The sequence below is a fragment of the Drosophila miranda genome, chromosome 3, assembly GCF_003369915.1.
Source record: "Drosophila miranda strain MSH22 chromosome 3, D.miranda_PacBio2.1, whole genome shotgun sequence".
NCBI classification, from domain to species: domain Eukaryota; kingdom Metazoa; phylum Arthropoda; class Insecta; order Diptera; family Drosophilidae; genus Drosophila; species Drosophila miranda.
The window spans coordinates 10,052,184-10,075,883 of NC_046676.1; the positions used below are offsets into that span (position 1 = coordinate 10,052,184).

General features: G+C 44.9%; 1 protein-coding gene across 3 annotated transcripts in view; it reads left to right on the forward strand.

The window, feature by feature from the left end:
• LOC117185746 overlaps positions 1-23,232 on the forward strand; it is a 32,609-nt gene extending 9,377 nt beyond the window's left edge. The window contains exons 1-3 of one of the 3 annotated variants that reach the window (XM_033392512.1): positions 114-357; positions 15,635-15,826; positions 22,549-23,232. In XM_033392512.1, the coding sequence (XP_033248403.1) occupies positions 15,691-15,826; positions 22,549-22,775 (363 nt within the window). In that variant the 5' untranslated portion in view covers positions 114-357; positions 15,635-15,690 and the 3' untranslated portion in view covers positions 22,776-23,232. Of the gene's footprint in view, positions 1-113; positions 358-15,634; positions 15,827-22,548 lie in introns of those variants that run through there. The other 2 variants (XM_033392511.1, XR_004472612.1) reach the window with 2 other exon arrangements.
• Positions 23,233-23,700: the final 468 nt, after the last annotated feature.

Below are 23,700 nucleotides of genomic sequence, written 5' to 3' on the forward strand. Positions count from 1 at the left end.
GCTGTTCAGAACTTCACTCAAAGTGTTCCACGTAAATTCCGACTCGTTCCTTCGAGGAGACCTACTTTCGGCCGGGTTTCCTCAACGTTTCTCAGTCAATGGCAGTTAACATTGTCCCGAAGAGTGCTAACAGAGCCACACGATATACGTTTTTAACCAAATTCACAGGCTCAAACGAGGCCAGTTTCAAAAATCCAGCGAAGCGTTCGGTTCAATAGGTTCCCTTCGGAAAGCAAGCCCCATAACTCCCAGAAAAGGAAAGTGCGCGCCATTGAGAATATTTGAAAGATAGTGAAGTAAAGCGAGTCAATAGTTTGCCCGAGTTCTGTGCCGAGCATTCTCAAAGGAAAGCAAAAGGTAATTCTTTCTTTGGACTTTGGGCTTGGGGATATTAAATATATATAATTGTTTAAATCGACAACTAAGTGAGATGGAATTTTGAATTTATCCGTCGCTTCACTGCGAGCGGGATGTCCGTTGTCCCGGTTTACGATTCGCAGGTGTGTTGCCAGGGCCATAAAAATCTGGGACATATTTCGATAGTGCTCGTAAAAGAAGTATTTCTCGGTACACATCTTAGTTGCTGACTCCTGCTGACGTCCACAACAGTACTTCCTCCGTGCCCATGAATAAATAAGACTTTTGTGTGCTCCGTCGTCACACTCTCCCTTCCCATCCGTCGGCCCCTAGTTTGAACATAAAAATAACATCAAATCTGCTCGGGATTTGCCATTTTATTTTGTTTTCCTCTTCCGTTCTGTAGTTTGTTTTGAAGTGTCATTCTCGTAGGCTGGCAGGAGGCGGAGACGGAGGCGGAGGCGCAGGAGGAGGACTGGTAACGACTTAGTTTGATATTGATTCGGTATTTTTATCTTTATCACAGCCATTTGCATCTAATCAGCTTAAAATTGATGCCGCAACTCTGGCATATTTGATTTTATTATAATGTACTCTATATATACTCCTACACATCTACATAGAACGGCAATTAAAAGTTTTCACAAGTTTCCATGTTTACTTCGATTTTTTTCACTATTCAACTCGGACTCGTACTCTCAGCTTATTCGCTCGCTCTCTTTCTGGGGCTTTGAGTCTTAATGATTAAGTGTTGAAACAGTGGCATGGGCTTTTCGTTGGATTTTCGCTTCGTTTTTTTTTTCGGTGCCGTTGAGTTCTTTTTTCTTTTTCTGTGAAGCATCCAATTTAATTAAGTGGCATCAAGTAGGCGTCGGGGTCAGAGCCGGAAGGCTCAAGCGATGGGCAAATGGCAGTGAGAGAGAAAAGAACAGAAGAGAATGGCTTCTCCTTTTGTTTTTTGATGGAAAAATATGGGTGGAAAATATGAAAACAAATCTGGGGATAGGCTGTAGGCTTTCCCCGTCCGATATTAGTCAACAAATAATAGCCAGTGGTGTAGAGTGCTGCTTGCAGTGCCCACTGCTTGTTTGTTAAGCCGCATAACCGTTCTCTCGCTCCTCTGCCCACCCTCTTCGTATATGCAGTTCTCTCGCGCTCTAGCTATCGTTCGCTCTCGGCTTAGCTACAGCCTAAGCGAGCTGCTGCAGCGCTCTCCTTCTCTGGCGCTTTTTCGTTAGGGCACGAACCATTCGGTGCGCTTGCTTGGTCGTTGCTCAGTGTCGAGCTGATCTTCGTAGCCCACATCGTTGTTCATCGTTCGTTCCCACACACACCAACAAACACACTTTCGCTTTTGCCTATCAATAAACTGCAATATACATTTTTACATACATACGTCGGTCTACATCTAACCATAAATTGTGCTTATTATTTAAACAGCTCGACTTTTTATTTAAATCATACTTCAACAGCTGGTGCAAAAGCTCATTAGCTTTAATGGTTTGGGGAACTTCTGTTATAAAGAAATTCCAAAAAAACATGTAATTAAAAAGTTTTCTATTCAAAAGTTTTTAAAAATAGTCAACTTTTTCTCTAGCTAATATATCGAAATGAGCAAAGTTTTTCTCCTCCTTTTTTTTTTGTTATAAAATTCCTTAATTTCGATATCTTCTACACGATTTTTTCTGTGGCCTCACCAACGCTTCGACTTGACACCGAAAATAATGAAAAAATGCACTCTTCATCTGCTAGAACCGCCAAAGCATTTGAGTCTCTTTTGTGCACAAGCTGTCTAAAATATTTGCGAGGAATGGAATTTAATTAACGGCCCACTCGGTCCCCCACCCCACTCCTCCGAAAAAATTTTTATCAAAGCACTGGCGACAAAGCAGAAATTAAATATTCAATTTCAGACCCGTGGCATGGTACAAAATATTCTGTGTTAAAGTTTGATATCCCCCGAGCACTTCCCGCTGAGTGCAAACAAACATGCCACATGCAACACGAGTCATGAGCCACGAGGCGAAACAAAACTAAACTAAACAAGAGAGCGGAGGAGAGCGGAGGGGAACCAGGACCGGGACCGAGACCAGAACCGGGAGGAGAAGCGGAACTAAGGACTCTGCGAATGACACATGACCTACAACGTTCTGTTATTTCGTCTGCCGTTTTTTGGCTCGTTTTTTATTGTTTGGTGAAATATTGTGAGCTTCAGAGCCTCCAGGTGCCTCCAAGGGGCGGGGGCAATCGGCCTGACACTGGAGGATTCGTCTTGCCTTGTTTTCACTTCCATTACCACTTTCAGTCCCACTTCCCGCCGGCCAATCAATCACTGGCGAGCTCCGCTTAGCGCATAATTCGAAAGAATAAATAAACGAGGGGGAAAATATTCGGCAGAGCCATGCAAATCCAGACACGCCAAGACCTCTTCCGAAATCACATTCAGAGGAGCCGAAGGAAAATTAAATAAATGTGATGGATGGCCATACATGAACGGGGAAGCAATAATATGTGGGAAACAGTTCCTGAGAGCCGAAGATTAACATACCCTTTCAGGTGGATCGATGTTCAGCTTCGAAAGTAAACAAGTTTATTTCTAAGAGAATTGACCCTGTTCTCCCTCTGGCTTTAAGGAACTCTCTCTAATGACATGTTAGAAGTCACTGGCTTCACTGGCTTGCCATCAATATTAATGGATTTCTTCAAGCTTCGCTGGCACTTCTACTTCAATCATGAGTTGGCAACAAAGTCGTAATAAGCTGGAGTGCCTTCGCAACTCCAGTCTTTTTTGTGGTGTCTTATCTTACCACATGACTGCCCAATATGCCTTCAATGATGTTACCGAAAACAACGTAAACGTGTATAAAATCCCCTGTCACAATTGTGTTATCCCTGCAGCTTTACACAACTTTAATTTGTTATAATCCTCAGGGCTTGGGGCAGCCCACAAAGCCAAAGCTGAGTCTGAAGCATTCGAGAATACAAATATACAAACACCCACATGCTGAAAGATACACATATGTACATACGAAGATATCAATTTCACAAAAGAAATCATTCAGGCGCATAACAACAAAACAGACCGGAGAATGGGGCCCATCATGAATGTCCTGGCAGCATTTCATATTATGTACGAGTACGAGCCTGCTCCTTCCCCATGCCCCTCTCTCTCTCTCTCTCTCTCTGGGATCCTCTCCTTCAGTTTACACAAATGTCAAGTGACACACAAGCCCTCCAGCTTGCCCCTGTCCCGCCTATAAATACAGTTGTATATGTATATTGGATATATCCTAACAAATTGGAAACGTATGGTGCTCTGAGCTTGACTTTTGTGCTGTGCATTCGGTATGCTATAATTCAATTCCAGATACACTATGACAACAGAAAGGGGGACATGTGTACGTATGTGCGTATCTGTGTGACATATCATCTCTCACTTGCTCTCTGTGGCCACAAATGATTTTCAAGTCTGTCAAATTATGCTGCAAAAGTTTTCTTGATGTGACAGATTCGCTACGACATTCTGTGCCACTGCCTCATGCCTCCCGCCGCGCCTCAGCTCTTCCTCTGGCCTTCCATGCCATGCCGCATAATTAATGCCAATGACAAACAGTTACTTGCCTCCAACTGAAACTTACAGTCGCTGTTTGTTCTTCAATCGGGCCGTGAAATTGTGCCACTCAATGAACGGTCTGGGGCGCATTGCTCATACGCCCGGTTGCTCGGTCAGCTTTCAAGGAAATTCTCCGAGGAGTGCCTGTTTCTGCATTGCTGTTGACTTTGCATCTCGAATGGTTAACGGCAAGCCCCTGGCTTTTATGTACTATCACAAATTTGCAGCTTCATAGTGGGGTTGGGAAAATCTAGCCTACAACAGATTTCACAGAAAGAACACGATAACCTTTTTCCTTCAAACAATCGGTGCTCTAGTAGTAAAGTTCAAATCTATTTTGATCTGGATTTTACCATTTACCCAATAGCCATCTCCCTGCCTTGTGGCCAAGCGGGGTATCTATTAATAAAGCAGACAAAAGCCTCCTGCTGGGGCTGGGGCTGGGCCTGGACCTGCCCCACTTGCCACTGCCTCCAGTCCCCTCTGGCTAAGTGGCCCGCAATTTAGTGTCGCACTTTTGACAGCACGCATCGGCACTGGCAGTGGCACTGGCACTGGCCATTTGTCTGGCCCTGCGACACCGTATTCAATTAAATATTGAAAGACATGGCCAATAAATTACCCAACACGAACACGAACGCCAAATGGAATACCAAACCAGAGTCAGAACCAGAGTCAGAACCAGAACCAGAGCCATAGACTGTCCCGGTTAGGTCAGAGCGGACCAGTCCTGAGCCTGTCCGGGGGCAAGGTGAATTATTCAGGGCATGCTCATAAATATAACCCACATTAGGGCCAAATCGCTATAGATCTACAAATTGCCTAAATATTTAATAGCAATGGGTCCCGACAGCCGAACAAGAACTTTTAACCAGCGCCCGGAAGAGCGTTGGGGGATAGTCATCAGTATTGGGTGGCTGAAAAGATTTATACGCCCCGTTGACAGGGCCCAAACGCACGTGTCTTAGCACTGGTTTGGCATCGGCTTGGGCCTGGGTTTTGGGCTGGGGCTTGGGTAGGCTCCCTGCCATTCAAGGGGTTGGCACAAAGGAAATCACTTTTTTTGTTTGGCCACATCATAATTCATTTGTTTCGGTTTCGGTGATGAAGGCGGAAAATGTAATTTCCCAAATTCAAGCCCGGCCATTGTCTGGGAAATTCAAATCGCTTTCTGTCGCTGCGTTGCTGTTGGCTGCCTTCCGATTCGCAGTCAATAAAATCAAATTTATTTCAGTTAGGGATTTTCGGTCATTAAGCGGAATTTGTATTCCTTGAGTTTTCCTGTTTTGAGTTTCGGCTGTGCTCCATTAATCCGCTCAGCCAGGAAATTGAAAGAGGCGAGGCGAAAGCATCTCTAAATGTGGAATGTGATCCAAATTTCTCTGCCGTGGGATGAGTGGGCGGATGTAAGGGGGATTTCGTAATGCATTAAGTGACAGGAAAGCAAGCTTTAACCTTTAACTGGTCGCCTAGCTCATCAATTATTCCACAGTCCTTTGTATCTCTGCGAAACCCATTTCAGAGCAGCCAATAATCTTGGCAGATATCATCGCATACCCGTGGCAACCTTGATAATCTGCCAAAGGACATTCATACCCAGATGCTCATATTTTCCTTGAGACAGTCTGTCAGTCAGTCGACTCTGAGTCAATACTTTTGACTTTTCCTTTGGGGAAGTTGGCTGCAGCCAGCCGCCAGTCGCCAGCAACAAACAAGACAGCCAGCGAGCTAATGTATTGGCAAAGTTCAAAGTATGCAAAGTCGGTGGCAAGCAGCAAAGTTGCTGCCACAGTAACGAACTGACAGCAACCTCGTTATGGCCAACCAAGAGGCCACTTCGCCTCCTCCTCCCTCACTCCTCACTGCCGCTAAAAAGCAAGGAGTCTCCGTCGTAAGCCGTTCTTGGGACATTGCTTTAGCTGCCATTTGATACAGTTAGTTGGGTCCCCTGCCCCTCCGCCCCCGGTCCAGCACAATCCGTCGGTTACTCAATACATGGGTATGGTCTGGTCTGTCTCCGTTCTTTAGTCCTTTAGTCCTTCAGTACGTCAGTCCGCCAGTGGAGCATGTATTTCCTGCCTTTCTGCGCTGCAGCGCAGAATTTCCGTTTCAATGCACTCTGATTGAAAGTCTTACGTGGTGCTCTGTGTCTGTGTGTGTGTTTTGGTGGGTCTGTGTGCTGCCTGAAGGACCTCCCTGTTCGGGACCCACTCGACTGTGTAGTACTTTTTGCAATTTTAATGTGCAATGACGTAGATGCAGGCGCTGATAATGTCGTAACGCCCCCATTTTTGATAAGGCGTCAAACTCGAATAAATTCAAGGGGAAAAACGCTTCTTGGAATGCCACGAAGGGCAGCATACCCTGTGATAGATAGCTGCCTGGAGATAAAAACTAGTATAGATATTAATATTCAAACTGAAGCATATATGTGTGTACATACGTAGCACACAATATTCCAACAATTTATGCACTTATGCTTCCGTTAGCAACACTATTCAATGCAGTAGAGAAGGGGCCCTTCAGCTGTGAAGAGTATAAAGTGTGTCATGCCCCATAGAGGAAGCCTTTGTTGCATGTTGTGTGTGTGTGTGTGTGTGTGTGCTCTGCTGACAATGCAACTGTCCACGAACTCTTCAATCAGCACAATGCAGGCCAAAGAGCCGAGCCTTCTGATGCTTTTGGCCTTTGTTAATCAGTTGCCTCAAGAGCTTTTGGCCTCCCCCCATCGAGGGCGGAAGTGAGACCATGGGCGTTTTATGTGACCCAAGATCTGCACCGTTCCGTTCAGTCCTGTTCAGTCCTGTTCCGTCATCAAGTATCTAATTAAATTGAGCGTTCTACTTGGACGTTATCAAACGAATCTCACTTTCGAGGGGGGGGAAACCAAGGCTGAAACGGTTTCCGTGGAATTGCTTTCTCTTTAATTGGATTGGGATTGCTGTCGTGTTTGTCCAGGACGGTGAGCGCAAGGAGCGCAACGAGCGACGACCAAGGTCCTGCAAATACGGGCATTTGCCACCTTCTCTTGGATTTGCGCTCTCATTTATTTGCTTTACGGCATGTTTGTGCTCATAACTGTAAATCCGTTTTTATTATCCGCCCTTAAATCGTGGAGCCGGGCAGCAGAGCTCCAGGCCAAAAGGGTCGCAAGTTTTTGGCCACATTTTTCGTTCCTCCCGCTGCCCAGTTCCCCCGCTCTTCGTTTCCCCCTTTGGAAATTGTTGAGGCTACAAATTTGACTCTCACTCTGTCCGTATCTCGCTCTGCATGCCGCCCAGTCCATCCGGACTCTGTCTCCCCTCACTCCACTTGGCTTGTGCTATTTCTGTGCCTTGGCTTGTTTGACTCTTGCCACACAAACTATTGTGGGCCAAAAAATAACCAGCATTCCATGTAAATATGAATTGGGTGAAGATTCTGCGGGAAGGCATAAATAGCTGGCAAAGACCCTTGATTTACGACTACGGTTCGGGAATGGGGAATCTCATTCAATTGGATGGTATTTTCCAAGGAATTCGTTTGTTGAGTCACTCATTTGCCTGGCTTATCCTACGAGTATAATATCTGAAATTCCGTCTGCATTAAATTTAACTTCTTTAATCTGGGATAATTTTCCAATCCGCAGCCCCATTTGATCAGATTACTGCCTCTAACATCTTCGAGTATTCGGCATAAATTTGTGGTTTGCCTTGGTATTTATAATTAAAATGGCTTCAGGCTGTAGTTTCCCCATTACCCAGCACGAGTCCCTTTTGGGCGACACAAAAATGAGCCGCAGGAGCACCGAGGCAAAGCACCTGCTCGGAAAACTGTAATTGATTTTAATATTTAATTGCGACAACATTGAAATGCAAACAAGCTAAAAGTATTTCGAGCATAAAATCAATTTGCCCAAAATGCAGGAGGCGGCAAACTGCATTGGCATACATGCCTCATTCCTTCTCGCCCCATGGTGTCTGATATCTTTAGAGTGTCTGAAAAATATTTACCAGGGATATGTCTTCAACTAGATGATTGGCTTTCCACAGAGCACAGAGTTTATTTACTCAGTGGGGTGGGGAGTTTTCAATTAGTTGCCTCTTACATCGATATTGGCTTGCTTTCGTTTACTCTTTCGCTTGAAATGCTGCGAAAATTGTTCTAAAATTGACTTTTCGCATATATTTTCGTTGCGTTGGCAAACTCTGGCTGTTGTCAGTGGGCAAACACTTTGAGTGACAAAACATTTTTGGTAAGCTGCTTTTGCGCTGAGCTCCTCTTTCCACCCACCACCCGCCCGCTCTGTTGTCTCTTAGCCACACAAATGCCTCGACGACTACAGATACAAAACAACATAAACAAAAATTCCATTGGGCTTAGAGTTTCCACTCAACAGCTGCAATTTTCATGGTCTGACACTTTATGGTGCCGTTGTCCCATATCATCCACATCCCCATCCCCATCTGACATTGAAGTTGGCCAATCTATGGGAACATCTCGAGCTACTACACTTTTTTCTTTGAATTCCTATCTTTTGGTTGCCAATAAACAGTATCGTTTTGAATTATTTTGTTGTCTACTTTCGCCTTTCCATAAACTTGCCGACTTGTCTTTGGCTATTCGGGGCGGCTGTTGTTCTTTCATTTGGTTGCTTGCCACATGCCCCACAAAATGACACTTGAGATCCCCCAATGTTTGCATTTGCATGTTTGCACTGGACTACACACGGGTACCCCCACTCCCTCACTTTTGTTATGACTCTTTGGGGGACAGTCATGAGTTAATTTAATTCTGGGCCTCGTTCTCCCCTTGCCAGCGGTCGCTCGGACAGGCTTTCTTTGTCAGCGCAAATGGAAGAGAAATGTTGCGACCGGGTCTCTTCTGGGGCCACGATGGGGTCCACATGACATGCCACTTAATTTGACTTAGCTTGGCTCTTATTTGTCATTTATTTTGCCACACTGACAGTCCATTGGCGTGGCATTAGTGCATTTGGGATTGGCTTGGAAGACACTGGGAAATGTCGAAGCGAGAGTGCTGACCCAGTTCATACAAGGTGAAATGCGGCTAAGACCCCTGACAAGAATCAGTTAATTAAGACTTTGTTGGCTTTTGTTCAATTAAATTGTTGGACAACAATGTGTGCGACGAGTTTAGTTTAGAAGAGCGAAGAGATATTTCTCTGCACTTGACGTCGTGACAGCTTTGTTAATTTCATCTGACACTCGGACATTAATGTGCATAAACCAGTTCGAGTGAAACAATAACCATCGCACTCAAGAGCAAACAAAAGACGGCAGCCATAAATAAAAGTGGCAGCCATGAGTAACGGCAGGGGCACGGACATGGGCCACAAGTTTAAGTATAAATTACCAACATAAATATAAGACCCTGGCAACAATGGCAATGCCAGTCAATAGCTCACGCATCAGGGAAACGGAACCGAAAAAAAAACCCAAAGAACAACAAGAAACCAAACAAAAACCACAAAATGGCAACGGAAACTGCTGCACGGGTAAATAATGAAAACCGTAATAGCGTGGGAAAAGCAAGGGCGGGAAAAGGAAAGGGTTTCCCCATAAGCATGACTCTTTAGAAAGTTTCTTTTACGTTATGTTTTTGGTGTACATTACAAGGTGGAAATTAAATTTTCGCATGTCAGCTTGCAATTAATTCCCAAACCCTTTGAGCAGAAACCTAACGGAAACTGACCTGAACATAAAATAATATAAAATCAACATTCAAAAAGAAAAGCAAAGAATCTAGAGGGTATCCTCTACCATACTCCGTTCAAGCCTCAATGCATTGAAATCTATAGTTCTCGCTTCGATTCCCATCAGCTTCAAGCAGACGTGTAACAAAACCATTCGAGTATCTTGTTGGAAGATGGGGAGGAGCATCAAAAGGCTGCGCAATTATGGCAATCCGGAGCCCTGGCCCGGCCAAAAGGACCAGTCAGCAAATTGCTATTTGGCATGCCAGCCCAGCGCAGTTACCGCTGGCACGGCTTGAACTTTAACTCTTCCCAGATGCCCAAGGACCACAGGGCGGACCCTTTGCACTGCTGCACTTTTTTTTTATGGGCTCTGGTTGCCTGTTGCCGCCGCGCCGTGGCAGCATCAGGAGTGCTCACTGCGTCATCGACGTAATAAGTTTCAATTTCAATTGGCCTCTACAAAAGGACAGCAATTCGAGTGGCAAAAAGGGCAGGAGGAGGAGAAGGAGAAGGAGAAGGAGGGAGGATGCATGCAGATAGCGGGCAGAACGAGTGGATTCTTTATTAATAAATATAACTTTTGAAGGCCTCGCCATAGGGCTGGAGTTTTGGTCCTGCCTTCAGTGCCGGACCTGGCCACATAGTTTCGTAGGAGTGAATACTGGGAAAAGGGCAAATGGGACTGTCAGTGGATAGCATTTTTTCGCCCTCGCTGTTCTTTTCTTTATGGCCAACTTTTTGTGCTGCGTTGGCGCGAGCCTCGCCTGCGGACTGTTTTAATTTTGTTGCCAAAAGTTAGAGGCGAATTTTTGAGTAGCATTTTAATAATAAATACTGCCAACGCTCGCAACTCTGGGGCGGAATGCTTTGGAGCGGCCAGACCATACATGGCGAACGCGAGGCGCTTTCATAAATAGACCGGAAATATGCTAATGGCAGGTGGAGGAGAGGAGAGGAGAGCGCAAATCCGGTAGCGCTGCAGGCAATCTGGCCGAGCTTATTTAAGAGACGAGTATTCTCCACTTTTAAATTGTATCTAAAACACAAAACTTTGATCACTCTTTTATTTGCCTTTCCTTCCTGTTAGAGGGTTTAAATGAATAATGATAGTCGACTTCATTTGATTGCTTTTCTTGCCGAGAACTAAAACATTCGGAGCAGCCCTAAAAAGCATCAAAGTTGTGTTAATTTAATTGAAAACTTTCCACAGCCATTGAAACTAATTAAATTTCAAACGAGGAGTTTCCAATTGCAGCTCCAACTCCAATGAAAGCAAATACTCACAGAACTTCACAGTTCGTCGGCAAACAGACCACTCAAATGCTCTCGACACGTAGTCAAATGGTTAACAAATGGGTTTATTTATTTTCCGTTCTTTTCTGGAGTGAAACGTGACCAGCCTAGGGCCACCGAACGAATTCCCCTGTGGCAGAACGGTCCACAGCTGTCATCATCTCTTGCATCTTCATAATTTCCAATGCCTCCTCGTCTGCATATCAAGTAGTTAAACTTTGTATTGTCCCTTGTCCGAGGCCTACGCTGCGTATGCGCAATTTTCTGTAAGTTTACACAGGCATCAATCTGTGGGAAATCGGTCGTGTGTCGACTAACTGATTAGGGCCTTAACTGACAGGCTAATCGAAGCGATTATCCTAATGGAATAATCGAATATCCCCGACAATCAGTGGGGAGGGAAAGGAGTAAGAGCATAAATTACCCATATTTATCCTTGATTGTATGGAAAGGGTATCAAAACAGCTGGCATTTTCATTTTGATTGGAAAAACAATTCTAATGGAAATTGAAAAACGAATAATGGTTTTCTATAGAAATTAATGAACAATTGAATGGCCAATGTTTTCAGAGAAGTGGGTTTTTATCGCAACTCGTACACACATGAATGCTGTTTTCAATTTCCCTGTTCCTGGTCCTGGTGCTGGTCCTGGTCCTGGGCCTGGCCCTTACGCATTTACCGACTCCCTTCAGCCATTCTGCCAGAATAATGGTGTATTGTGGTCAGCCCGGGCTTAATTATGCAAAGCCTGTTCATTATGGTGCCATCTGAACGAGAGTGTTGGTAAGTCACATATAACTCAGATAAGAGCCTGTAATTAATGGCACAGTCCTGTCCGGTCTGCACATAACTCGACCAGCCAAAGCTCTGCAATTAGGTGCCGCCCCTAGTTAGGAGAATGACATCACATAAATTCCGATAATTTGTTCAGTATAAGGCATGGCACCGCCTTTGAGGCTAAGAAATAAATATGAACTGTAGTCAATAGACAAGAAAGGTTCCCGGGCAATATCGAGCGATGCACTACATTTCGTATTGCCACCCGCCGCCCTCTATTTGTGGCACGTGCGACAAACATTTCCATTTCGCACGCCACAACGTTCACCTGATTAACATTCGCGTTTTATAAAACCGATATCGATTGTTCGCCCTACTGAAGGCTATCGAAGGCGGAGTAGCAGTGGCAAAAATGGCACGCACTATGGAAAATAGTGGCAGCCGAACACAAAGAGAGTCACGGCCATAAATTAGAAATGTCAACTGTATAAATTGAGAGTGCCCACAACTGTGGGTCTGTGGAATACCAGCTGTAATACAGCGCGTGACCCCGTGCCTGAACTCATAAATAAACACATCATGGAGGTATCAATTTGCCACCAAATTATCACAGTCGCAAGTGCCTCCGCACTTGTGTGGCATAAAGAGGGCCCCCCCCCCCCCCCCATCAATTCCGAGGGTGGCTGTTGATGGACCCATGTGGCTGGCCAAGTGAATCTAAATGGGGCAAAGTTTCGCCAAGCACCACATACGAAGCTTTAATGGACTTTGTCAAACTCCCCGGCAGGTTAACGAGGACTGTGGGAATCCCAAAGAGCCGGCTGTGAATATGGAACTGGTTTGCGCCTGGCTTCTGGTACGAAAAGAGCTACAAAGCCAGATTGGACTTTCATTGGAAATCGGTCTGTCCGTGCGGTTGGCAGATCAAAGCGGAATTAATTACCAACTTTATTGCTGTCTGGGGAACTGACTGCACATTAAAAGTCAACCTGACATCCTCTTTTATTTTTATTAATCCTTTTTTTTTTGCTTTTGGAATTCAACCTGACAAAAACATTTAAGATTTCTCTTGACAAAATAATTGAAAATAGAGGGGAAACTGGTTCAGTTTATGCTTCCCCGTGCTTCCGTTGTTTGCTTATTTATTTAAGCCATGGCCCGACTCTGCTCGGAGTTTATGGCTCTAAGGCCAAGGCGCATCTGGGCCAAGTTTTCTCGCTGGCTCCTTGGCTGCTGTCTCCTGTCTCCTGTCTCCGGTCTCCTGCATAACTCATTCGTTTTAATATTCTCCAGGCATTCTGTCCCTCAGTTTAGCATTCTTTCCGCCTCCTGTTGCCCGTATTATTGTTTCTTGTGCCAGCAGCAGACCTGCGGCACCTGTGCAAGCGCTGTAATGGCAGGAGAAATTCCAGTTAAACTGCATCAGCCCACCGACAGTCAACGATTTAATTAAAATAATAAATTGCAAGTAATTTGTTGCAGGCAACTGCCGGGCGGGACGCATTTTGATTGAAAGGAATGTACTAGAGCATTCCAGGAATAAGCCGGCGCTTCTACGAGGTCAGGGTTAGCCCTCTGTGGGGGATGCCTCATTACCGTAGGAGCCAGCCAATGTCCCCCTCTGTAGTTTAATTTCCATTAGCAGGAAAAACTGGTTTAGCAGAAAATAACATAACTACTACGAGTACATCCACTGCACAGCTGTCGCTGAAATGCCATTAATTAAGACAGAAAAAAGTGTTTTTGAAAGGACAATTGTCAGAGTCGTGAACGTAGTAGTTCGAGGAGGAATACGGAGTGAATTTTAATTACGAAAATAACTTTGCTTGGTCATTGTGGCATTCACATTCCTGGGAAGCAGCTCAGAAATCCCACAAGGGATGGTAGGATGCGCAGCAGGAAGAGCAGGAAGCACTCGCAGCTTGACAAATGTAATCAGATTCTGTGCGTTCTGGGCGGAAACGGAAATGGTTTCGGGTTATTGCCTGCCAAATGGCAAATTATGAATGAATTAAGCATGAGAGATGGAGCTGCCACGCGCGGTTCCTGTTCCTGGCACCAAATTGCGTATACGCCGTGTGTAATTGGGTGCGTGCTGCGTTTAGTGTCAGGCACTTTATACTCCCGCCCGTTCGCGTGTCGATGTTCCGGGGCGAGAGACACAGGTGTGAATGTCTACCTATACGAGTATGCCACTCCATCTGTCTTGCCCCATCCCCTTCCCCTGCTCCATCTCCTTCTGCGGTTATCCAATTTTATTTCGCATTTGGGGAGGGTTCAGCGGAGCCTTTTGGCATTTTTTAGCGCCTGCCTTCATTTTTCTGCTTAATGAGGCGCATGCAATATTTATTTAATAAATAACCTTGCCTTGCCCCACACATAATTCGCTCCGTTTGATGGCCACACTAAAGCCGAGGCCATTAGGCTCCACCGCCAGACGGCACGTATAAATTTTCATTTTCCGTTTTTAGTTTCTAATTAGAGGATGACAGTGGTTTATGATCATTAGTTTTCCCGGCTATTCGAAGCTTTTTTGATGGCTCTGCAGACATAAAACGAATGCTAATTGGAAACACGCATATACCCGTATTATAGTTCAAAAAGCAGCTCTCAAAAGAGCCTGCCTGATGGCCTCTGTTTTTATTCCTAGCAAAACTGATTGGAAGATATTTTTTTTTTCTTTTAACGATTGAATATGGGAGCAGCTTTTTCAGGATTTCTCGAATGTAGGCCACAAAAACACATTTCCATTTATGCTATAATGCTATATTGTTTTTGCTGAAAAACCGGCCTGAACAAATGCCTGCATACGGAACAGATGTGCAATAAATAAACTCAATTTGGTGTAAAATTTTCATCTTTTTTTGTCAATCAAAAAACATACAAACAGCAGCTGCTTGTAGCCCGGAATATATTGGATTTTTATTCATGGAAAAAGTGTTGCATTACAAATGAGATAATTTGATTACAGTTCCGATGCCTAAAGGACTTAAATTTGAGAAACAATCCTTAAAGGGAGGCGAGAATGCCGCTCCATGCCGTTCAGCTCTCACTCGATGATTTAAGGGGAAAAGCCGGAGAGCAGTTTCAGCCGTTGTGGGCAGCTATTAAAAGCATAGCACTCGCCACTTGACAGCGACAACCTTGCCACAACCTGCCCCCGATCCCTTTCTGGTGAGGCAGCCCTGTGCCAGGCACAAACAACCATTTCTTTTTTTTAGAAATGGCCTCTGTTTCGGTTTCGCTTTTGCCGTTGCCGTTGCCTTTTCCTTATTGATAGTGTTTGGCAGGAATGCCCGTACCAAAAGCCTCACGTGTCAATTTATTATAACTTATTCAAGGACGGCAGAATTTTTTTTTTGCTTTCTTGGTATCTGCGTGAAAAATGCCATAAAAAATGAATGCTGACCCAGGAATGCTCGTAGAAGCATGGTCGATATATCTCTGTTTATTGCACATGGCCTTAGTCCGTTTCCGCCGTTTCTTTGCGATTCTTCATCCTTCTTATCCTTCGGCCTTACGAAACTTGCGCCTGAAGTTTATTAGCCGAAGAGAACTTTCCCTTTTTCCATTTTCCTTGGAGTCAAATGGCAGGGGGCCAGAAATTCGGAGCATTCCTTCAGCTCGGGTCGAAATCGATTGAACAGCCCCGGGGGCTGGGTGGCTGGAGAATTCCTTTGAAGTTAATTATTTGAGAGCTGCCAGAGAAAAAGTTGGAGAACTTGGCCGGAACGGAGCTCATTTTTATTGATTTTCTGACCGTTTTATAGAAGTGATCGAAGTCCCTTAGCTCCATTGAGTTTCCATTAAGGGGGAAACTTTTCTGCACTTTCAACCCAATTAATGAACGTCTTCTATCTTTTTCTTTTGTCTCTGCTCTACACTTTTGATTACAGCAAAAGCCGCAACAAAAATTCAAGCCGTCTTTCGAGGCCACAAAGTGAGAGAAACCATGAAAAAATCGGAAACCAAAACTGTGACCAACAATGGGGCCGCCGCAAGTGCTGCAGGACTCGAGGAGGCAGCCGGCTCCTCGGCAGAACAGACCAAGGCAGAGCTCGAGGCTGAGTTTGATCCGAACGACAAAGGTAAGTGCCAGGTTGACGCCACCCCCACCCCCACCCAGCGTCCATGTGGCGGAATGTTCCAGGAGAAAATCCAGGAAATCTGCTTTACAGCTCCCCATCTCTGTGCTCCAGCTGCCCCCCCAGAGGATTCCCAATTCCTCCATTCACACATTGTTTGGCGAAGCAGCAGGGCTCCACTCCACGGAAACGCAAACTTTTCGTGTTGTGCAATTTATTATCAAGTGTGAGGCAACCAAATTGTTTGTCACTTGCCAAAAACAAGCCCAAGTTTCAGCCTTTGCCGGCGAGGCTTAGGCACAAACTTTTGTGCCTCCCCCCCACTCGCCCTTGGGGTATTCAAACGGCAACTCCACGGATCCACAACGCTCCTAAATAATATAAAATCTTGAAACCCTATTAAGATGTTGCAGCCGCTGACAGTTTTTAGCCATAATTTGCCTGGGGCACAATCAAGTCGCGGGCATGGGAGAAGGAGAAATGTAAAGCCCCCTCAGCCTCATTAAAAACTTAGAGGAAACTGTCACCGAGGCGCATAACCAAAGAGGACAGCGTCAGTAGCTGTTAGACGACAGTTTCCAGCCTAAGCTCACGTGTGTGACACTTCCACGGCTCCTCCCTGGATATCTCTCTCTTTGTAGGCTTAATTATAGGGCTGGGCGTGTCTCTGGAGGCGTAACCCCCTCTTAAGCCATTCATATGCACATGTGTATGAGACGGCTAATTAGGCGCGTACGAGATCTCAAAGAAGAGGAGCCGAGCACTGAGCCCACACTTAATTATAGGTGGAAGGAACTTGGAGGCTTGGGGCTCTACCAAGATGCGTTCCAGTTGGCCTTAACATCTAGCCCTGTACGTTTTGTCCTAGTCCATAATTTAATCCACTTCGCTCACTTCACGCGAACATTTAACTCTTTCAAAGCACGCCCATCGGATCCAGTTAGAACTTCATCATTATTCACAGCCGTCGCGCTCCAACGACAGGCTAATGGTGTTGGCCTAGTTGTAAACTTCTGGCCCTTACGGCTGGACTTTAAAGCAATATTAGCAGCAACAACAGGGACGTACTTTCGTGCGGAGCCTCAGAAAAGAAAAAAAAAAAACACGTACATACTGAAAGCCAAACAAGGAAGCCCGCATATGGCCTTAGCCACAACTAAAGCCATTTCCAAGCCCAAAACAAAGATTTTGGCCATTTTATATGCAAATTGGAGTGCACACAGACACACACACACACACTCAAGCACATGTCCCCAAAAAAGGACAAAAATCGAAAGCCATTTGAGGATGGTTTCTTGTGTGTGCATTTCGCATTTTGGCATAACGCTTGCGGCTTTGCCAGGTCTTGGCTTACCGGCTCTTGGTATTGCTTTGGAGTTGCTTTGGCTCTGTGCAACCGATTCACAAATGCACAAGGCTAACCAACACAAACACATGAGCCCCCATTGACCGACATAAACATGGGCTTACGCATTTGCTCTAATGTCTTTTGGGTCGAGCTGTTTGTCTGGCGATTTGTTTTGGGGGTCGGTGGCTTGGCCGGGGCTGGCCTCATTCTCCCTGCAGTAGCATACCCTCACTAATTATAGTTTATGCCGATGCCACAGCCCCCCGCCCCGCCCCGCTCCCGGAACCCCCGATCAATGCCAAAGTGCGAGTACGCTATGGTAATTCGAACTACATTCGGGCGGTTGTTTGCGATAATTGGGCGGGGTTTGGTTGCCATTCGACAATGATGCATTAAGACTATGCAATAGCGAAACCGATATGGATCGACTTTTGATATGGACTAAGTGCTGCCGAAAGAGATGTACACAAGAATGGAGTCGAAATAGAGTTATGTGAATTTCCCCGCAAAGAATGAAAGGAAAATATGTATGATGAAACCAAGAAACCAAGGAAGTGGCGGACTTGTGGCCACCCTGTTAACGTTAAATAAGGAACTACCAACCGAGCGACAGCCATAGAAGACCCCTCGTTCCAGCAGATGTTGTCAGCGGACAGGAACATCTCGACAGCAACAACTGCGATAAAACAGCGGCACAGCACAGCACAGCACAGCAGCTCTGCTAATTGGATTTTCGGTTTTAAGCAAGCTTGTAATTCCATTTACACCGCCAGGAGGCCCACAAAAACACAGAAGCACCAGTAGTAGGGGCAGTGGCAGTGGCAGCGGTGGGGCAAGCCATTTAAGTAAAATGTTAAGTGCTGTTGTTTTTGTTGGCTGCCTCCCGGTTGGCCACGAACAAAAAGGCGGATCTAAAAAGCATGCGACAGAAGAAAAAAAAAAGGTGGAATAAAGGAAGAGAACGACATTGACATGAGACACGCACGCACCAAGTAGGCTGAAAAACATTGCTCGGCCGCTGAATTGGCGATTTTTTGTGTCTTTCCACGCTCACACACACACCCACAGATGGAGGTGGCATGCCCCACATGCCAACCCAACAAAACAGACAACAGAATGTGCACGGTGAATGGGACTCGGACTGGGACGGGGACAGACACCGAGTCGGACCTCTAATGTACGGATAATGTGCGCTGGTCACGGGGTGTCTGCAGGAGAGCAGGGGATCGGGCAGACCTGGACATGCCATGCATTTTGTTTTGGCTGCTTTCCAGTGTTTAGGCCAAGTTGGTTTTGTTTAAATATTTCAACAATTTTAGCACCTTTTCATTGAATTCCCCCACAGGCCTGCTGTCCGCTGGTCAACGTGTTTATCGTGGCTCGAGTAAGGTTCCCTCGATAAATATTTAATTGCCATTTGACTGGGAAATTCGACCAAATAATATAGAGAATTTTCCCTCTCGAACAGCTACGAAAAGGTGTCCCCGAGTGCAGTGGTGTTTAATTTAAATGGCTGAAAACAGTCAACAAATTAAGTACGTAACTGAAAATTGTCGGCAAACACTTGGCCAATACGATTAATAATAATTCATGACTCAATATCTCATAATTAATTCAAGCCTTTAATCTAGTTAATTATGGGCTGGGATTAGCCGGAAGCCGAGCTAACTTTTAATGAGTTTCGCAGTCAGGCAGAGCCTAGCCAGCCATATTTTATAATAAGCCATAAGCAGCTTTTTCTACGAGGGATTAATATTAATTAAAGTTTTGTTTGAATTCCCGGGAAAGCACCTCCGTAACACTCTTCTCTCTAGTAAAAAATACAGGCTGGGAAGAAAAATCTCTGCATGTTTTCCTCAGGGCCTAATGGGAAAACCACATTTATGGCTAAACCAATGGGAGGGATATTTCTAAGGGACACGCAATTACTGTTTGCCTATAAACTGTTTGTCTTTCAGGACGATTTATTTTCTCCAATAACAAGCCATTTGCAATGGAGGAAACGACCAAGCCCAAACAGAACTGAAATGAAAACCGCAAGAGTTTGCTCTGGCGGAAATTGAAAAATGGGCTTAGTTCTTGTGGCCGGTTGGGTCACCAGACCAGCAAGAAGCAAACGTATAAGGCCGAAATGGAATGGCAAAATCTTGGCAACCGCAACCATTTCTATCTCCGTTCTGGCAGCGAATAACTTTTGCTTAAAAATTCCATTTACGAGCTTATTATCGTGGTTCATTTGTCACAATTTGTCGTTATTTGGTAAACGTCGAAAAAATAGGAAACTCACCTACACGAAAAGACAGAAAACCTTCTATTCTGTCGAGTCGGTCAAAATAGAGTCGCAGCTGCCAGATGTTGGGCAGGGGACAGGAGACAGAGTAGCAAAGTGATTATTAAAATGTAGATTTATGACAAGGACTCAGCAACGGAATTGTTAAAGTTGCCTCCCAAGGACGAGCAGGGGACCTTGAGGGCAGGCCTGAGCACCCTCCGCCAGGTGTTGGATCAGATATTCTTAGTACTTAAAGTATTACAACTTGTTGGGCCTAATCCCAGCTCAGTCTTATCACTCATTACAAAGTTGGACACCCACAAGTTGACATCCTTTTTGTAGGGCATTTAACAATTCCTCAGCTTCCGTGGCTGTCTAGTTTTTGAACATTCGCTCATTACCAGCACGAGTATGTGCGTGTCTGGGCCACTTCTTGTGCACATATTGTTTCCGACACAATTGCTTAACAAACGTCAGAGATTTATACTTTCGCTAATGGTCCTCAAGCCTCCCCTCCCCACACACACACACGCCACTGTCATATTTCATACCCCTGCATTCTTTTTCATATAAATTTACATTGTAATGGGAATCTGGGTCAAGACCACAGTGAGACCAGATACAGGCGCGAAGTGGCAACACGTGTGTTGTGGCTGCTCTTGTGGGACACACACACACACACACACACACTCTCTCAACCAATAATCGCCATATACAGGGGGGGCCAGGAAGGACAGGTGAAAAGTGCAGCAAAGACGGCTCATGATTGATTTCATTCGGGGCAGGCCCTTTGGGTATTCTGCGGCATTGAGTGGAGGCTGCAAAGGAGCTTAATGGCTGGAGGCACAAAGGTCTTGCCCATTGATGGAGGCGTTGGGAGTGCCATAAAACCGAAGGCCAATTAAACAAACTGCAAAAAGACCTCGAAGCTGCTAGCGTGACGGAACCCAAAGTCCACAGTCCCATAGTCAGTCAATCAGGGCGACGTGACCGATGTCCCGAGGCTCGAAACATGCAAATCAGCGTGCAAAAACAGGAACAGAAACAGCAACTAGGGTATCTCCGCCTGCCTCGTACCGATATTAAAATGTGCAGGTGCAACAGTCACTGTGACATTTTGCCGAGAAAGAAAAGCAAACTCAATTTGTGTGCCTCGAACAGGCAGCGCAGCAAAACCGAAAGCAAAAGAAAGTTGGGAAAGCAGGACATGCATGTTGCTCTGCCTGATGACTGATGCCAGGTTTTTAGAGACTATTCCCTTGGATTTAGGGTCTTTGGGCGGTCCTGTGACAGGACACGCAGTGTACGTGAGCGGCTTGCGACATGGGCTACATGACCGTCGACAGCAGAAAATCTCTTAAATCCAAACAGGGTGCCACGGAAAACGTTTTCGTTGCAAAATCGCAAAAGTTTTTGAACAGAAACACCCAAAAGTGTGGACATGGAAAAACTTTCAAAGAAATTGAGACGAATTTCGTTGCGAGAACAACGGTAAACACCTAGAGACAGGCTGATTAGTGCCAGACAAGGACGAGTGGCAACAGCCACGATAAGGCAGGTGGCTTCCACTGACCCACATGTGGCACAGCATATCCCTAGAATTACGAGGCAATTCGCACGTCTTGCAGGTATTTTTAAATATTTTATAAATAAACATACACAAATGCAGCGGCAGCGTACGTCAGCACGTGCTGGGGGCCTGAGGCACGTTGCGTATACGCCGTGTGTCCGTAATTTGATAAAGGAGCAGCACACGCCATAAGTCCCAGCTGCTCCTGAGCTCCAGCTACTACCGGTTCGTATGCCCCTGCCAAATGCTTATCTTGGCTAAACTCCAATTATGCTTAACGAATTAACGCAGACCGTTCTCTCAGACAATATTTGCCAGGGGAAGGAAGTGGATTGCGAATGGAAGTGGAAGTAGCAGGGAGGTGAAGTAGGTTACCTCTGCCCGCAGGGAAACGCGCAATTTAGCTGGGTAAATTGGCCATGTTAAGTATGTATATATATATATATATATATATATATCTGTATGCAGTCTTGTTGCTTTAGAGCTGAGCGAAATCTCAACAAGGCCAAGGCAAATGAAATCAAAAACGAATTTTTTAAAAGAGAATTTCCCCAACATTTGCATAACTGCACAAAAGCAATGGGGGGAAAACTGAGAGCAATGCAAAATGGCAGCTGAGATGATGTAATTTCGTAACGGAACACTGCAAAAATTCTATCCCTTCAGCCGGGGGTACTCGTATCCGTATGCACAGAGAACTTTTAGACAATTACCCAGTAATTACATTGACCATCAATCCTGAAAAAGTAAAAGTATTAAGGCCAAGAACTCTAGACCACGTAGGAGGTAGGTGCCACGCGTGACTCGGCCACAGCCACATGCGCCGTGATGCAGGAGCTGTGAGTGTTTCAAATGGAGCTTAATTCTGTGGTCTGTTCCCTTCTGCCTCCTCCTGCACTCGGGGCAGATTAAATATGCAGGAAGTATGCGTCCCATCGCGTCCAGTGCTGCGTAGACGTAACTTGATTAGCCAGGCGACGTGGCCCGACAGGCCATGGGGAAACGGAACATGAATTGCGGACAGGAATCGGCATACAACGAATACCGAACACTCTGAAGAGAGTCTGGGGAATAATTCCGTGTGTGATTTCCATTATTTTGCTTTTATACAAGCGCTCGGGGAGTCGTAGAAGATTTACTGCCATTGTGGGCCACGAATGAAAACACAATCAAGGCTGTAGGATATCCCATGAAGGGGCAGGAGGAGGAGGAGGAGGAGGAGCTGGAAATAATAATAATTGCAGTGCTGGGATACGCTGAACTATTACTCGTACACTTAATTATATAGGAAATTGTGGAAGCCAAAACAACATTTGTCGGACCCACTCGCAGGCTAATTGAAAATAGTTTACAACAAATTGAGGCATTTGTTGGAGTACCATCTCAAGTTTCAATTGGCCAAGGAACCCTCGACAAGTTTCTTACAACTTTTGTATATAGTTTAGCCCAAATTTGTGTGTGTTTTTGTGGCCACTCAACAGCAGTTGCAACACTCTTAACAGCCACTCTCTTTCATTCTTTTTTCCTTCTCTTAGAGCTCTGCCATGCAGCACTGAAGATTCAGTCCACATTCCGTGGCCATTTGGCACGCAAGCTGGTCAACAAGGACGCGCCCGAGGACGAGGACATCCAGGAGATAACCAAGAAGGTGGCCGAGGAATTGGACATAGATCTGACCGATCCGGAGTTGAACAAGGCCGCCACCAAGATCCAGGCCTCGTTCCGCGGCCACAAGACACGCAGGGACACCCAGCCCGAATAAGGGAATCACCATTTGAATTTTGTTGGTCATGGCTTAAAGGAATGCAAGTCACTGAAAAATATAGAAAAATATAAATGAAAAAAAAACAAGAAAAAAACAACAAAAAATTGGTAAATTGTAAATGTGCAAAAGGCCGATCGAGACGAGGGCACACAGTTGTAATCTTTTAAGTGAATGTACGTTTAACTACTAAATGGAAAACCAAAGAAAATCTCATAATAACTATACAATACATATTAGCTACCATAAGGATGATTTTGCTTAGCTTTAAAGAGCTGAAGGGAGCATTGTTTGATTTTCGGGCTTTTCTTGCTAGTTGAAAGTTTCTCAATTAATCGGAAAAACTGAGTTAATTAATATTTAATTAAATTTAATTTCGGTTTTCGAACTTAGGATCTACCAAAGCAATCCCAAAACAGTAACTAAACCTTAACTAAAGCTAACTAAAAACTAAAAACGTTTAAAAAAAACAAGTTAAATTTGCAAAGTAATACTAAATGTTACAATAAAAAAAATGGTAATTAAAGGCACGATGTTCCATAAACATTTATTGTAGACAAATCGACAAATGCAAGGAAAATGCTGAACAAATTTTTGGGAAAACATTTTTCCGTTTTGTCTGGCCAAAGCCAAAAGTCAAAGAAATTTAATTGTACCTACATGAAGATATATAAAAACATAACATAAAAACACGAAGAACATGAATTATAACCGATGAAACTCGATGTTGTTGTTTCACATTAGGGGTATCCGAGCAACAGGAAGCAGCTACGAAACGTCAACACACAACAATTTTTCAGCCTCTGGGCTCTCTATATATATATACGAGTATGTATGAAAACTGATGGAAAATCGAAAGGCGATAACTAATCTGGTGGCACAATTTTCGTTTTTCTACCAAGGGTATTACCAATTTGTCTACTTA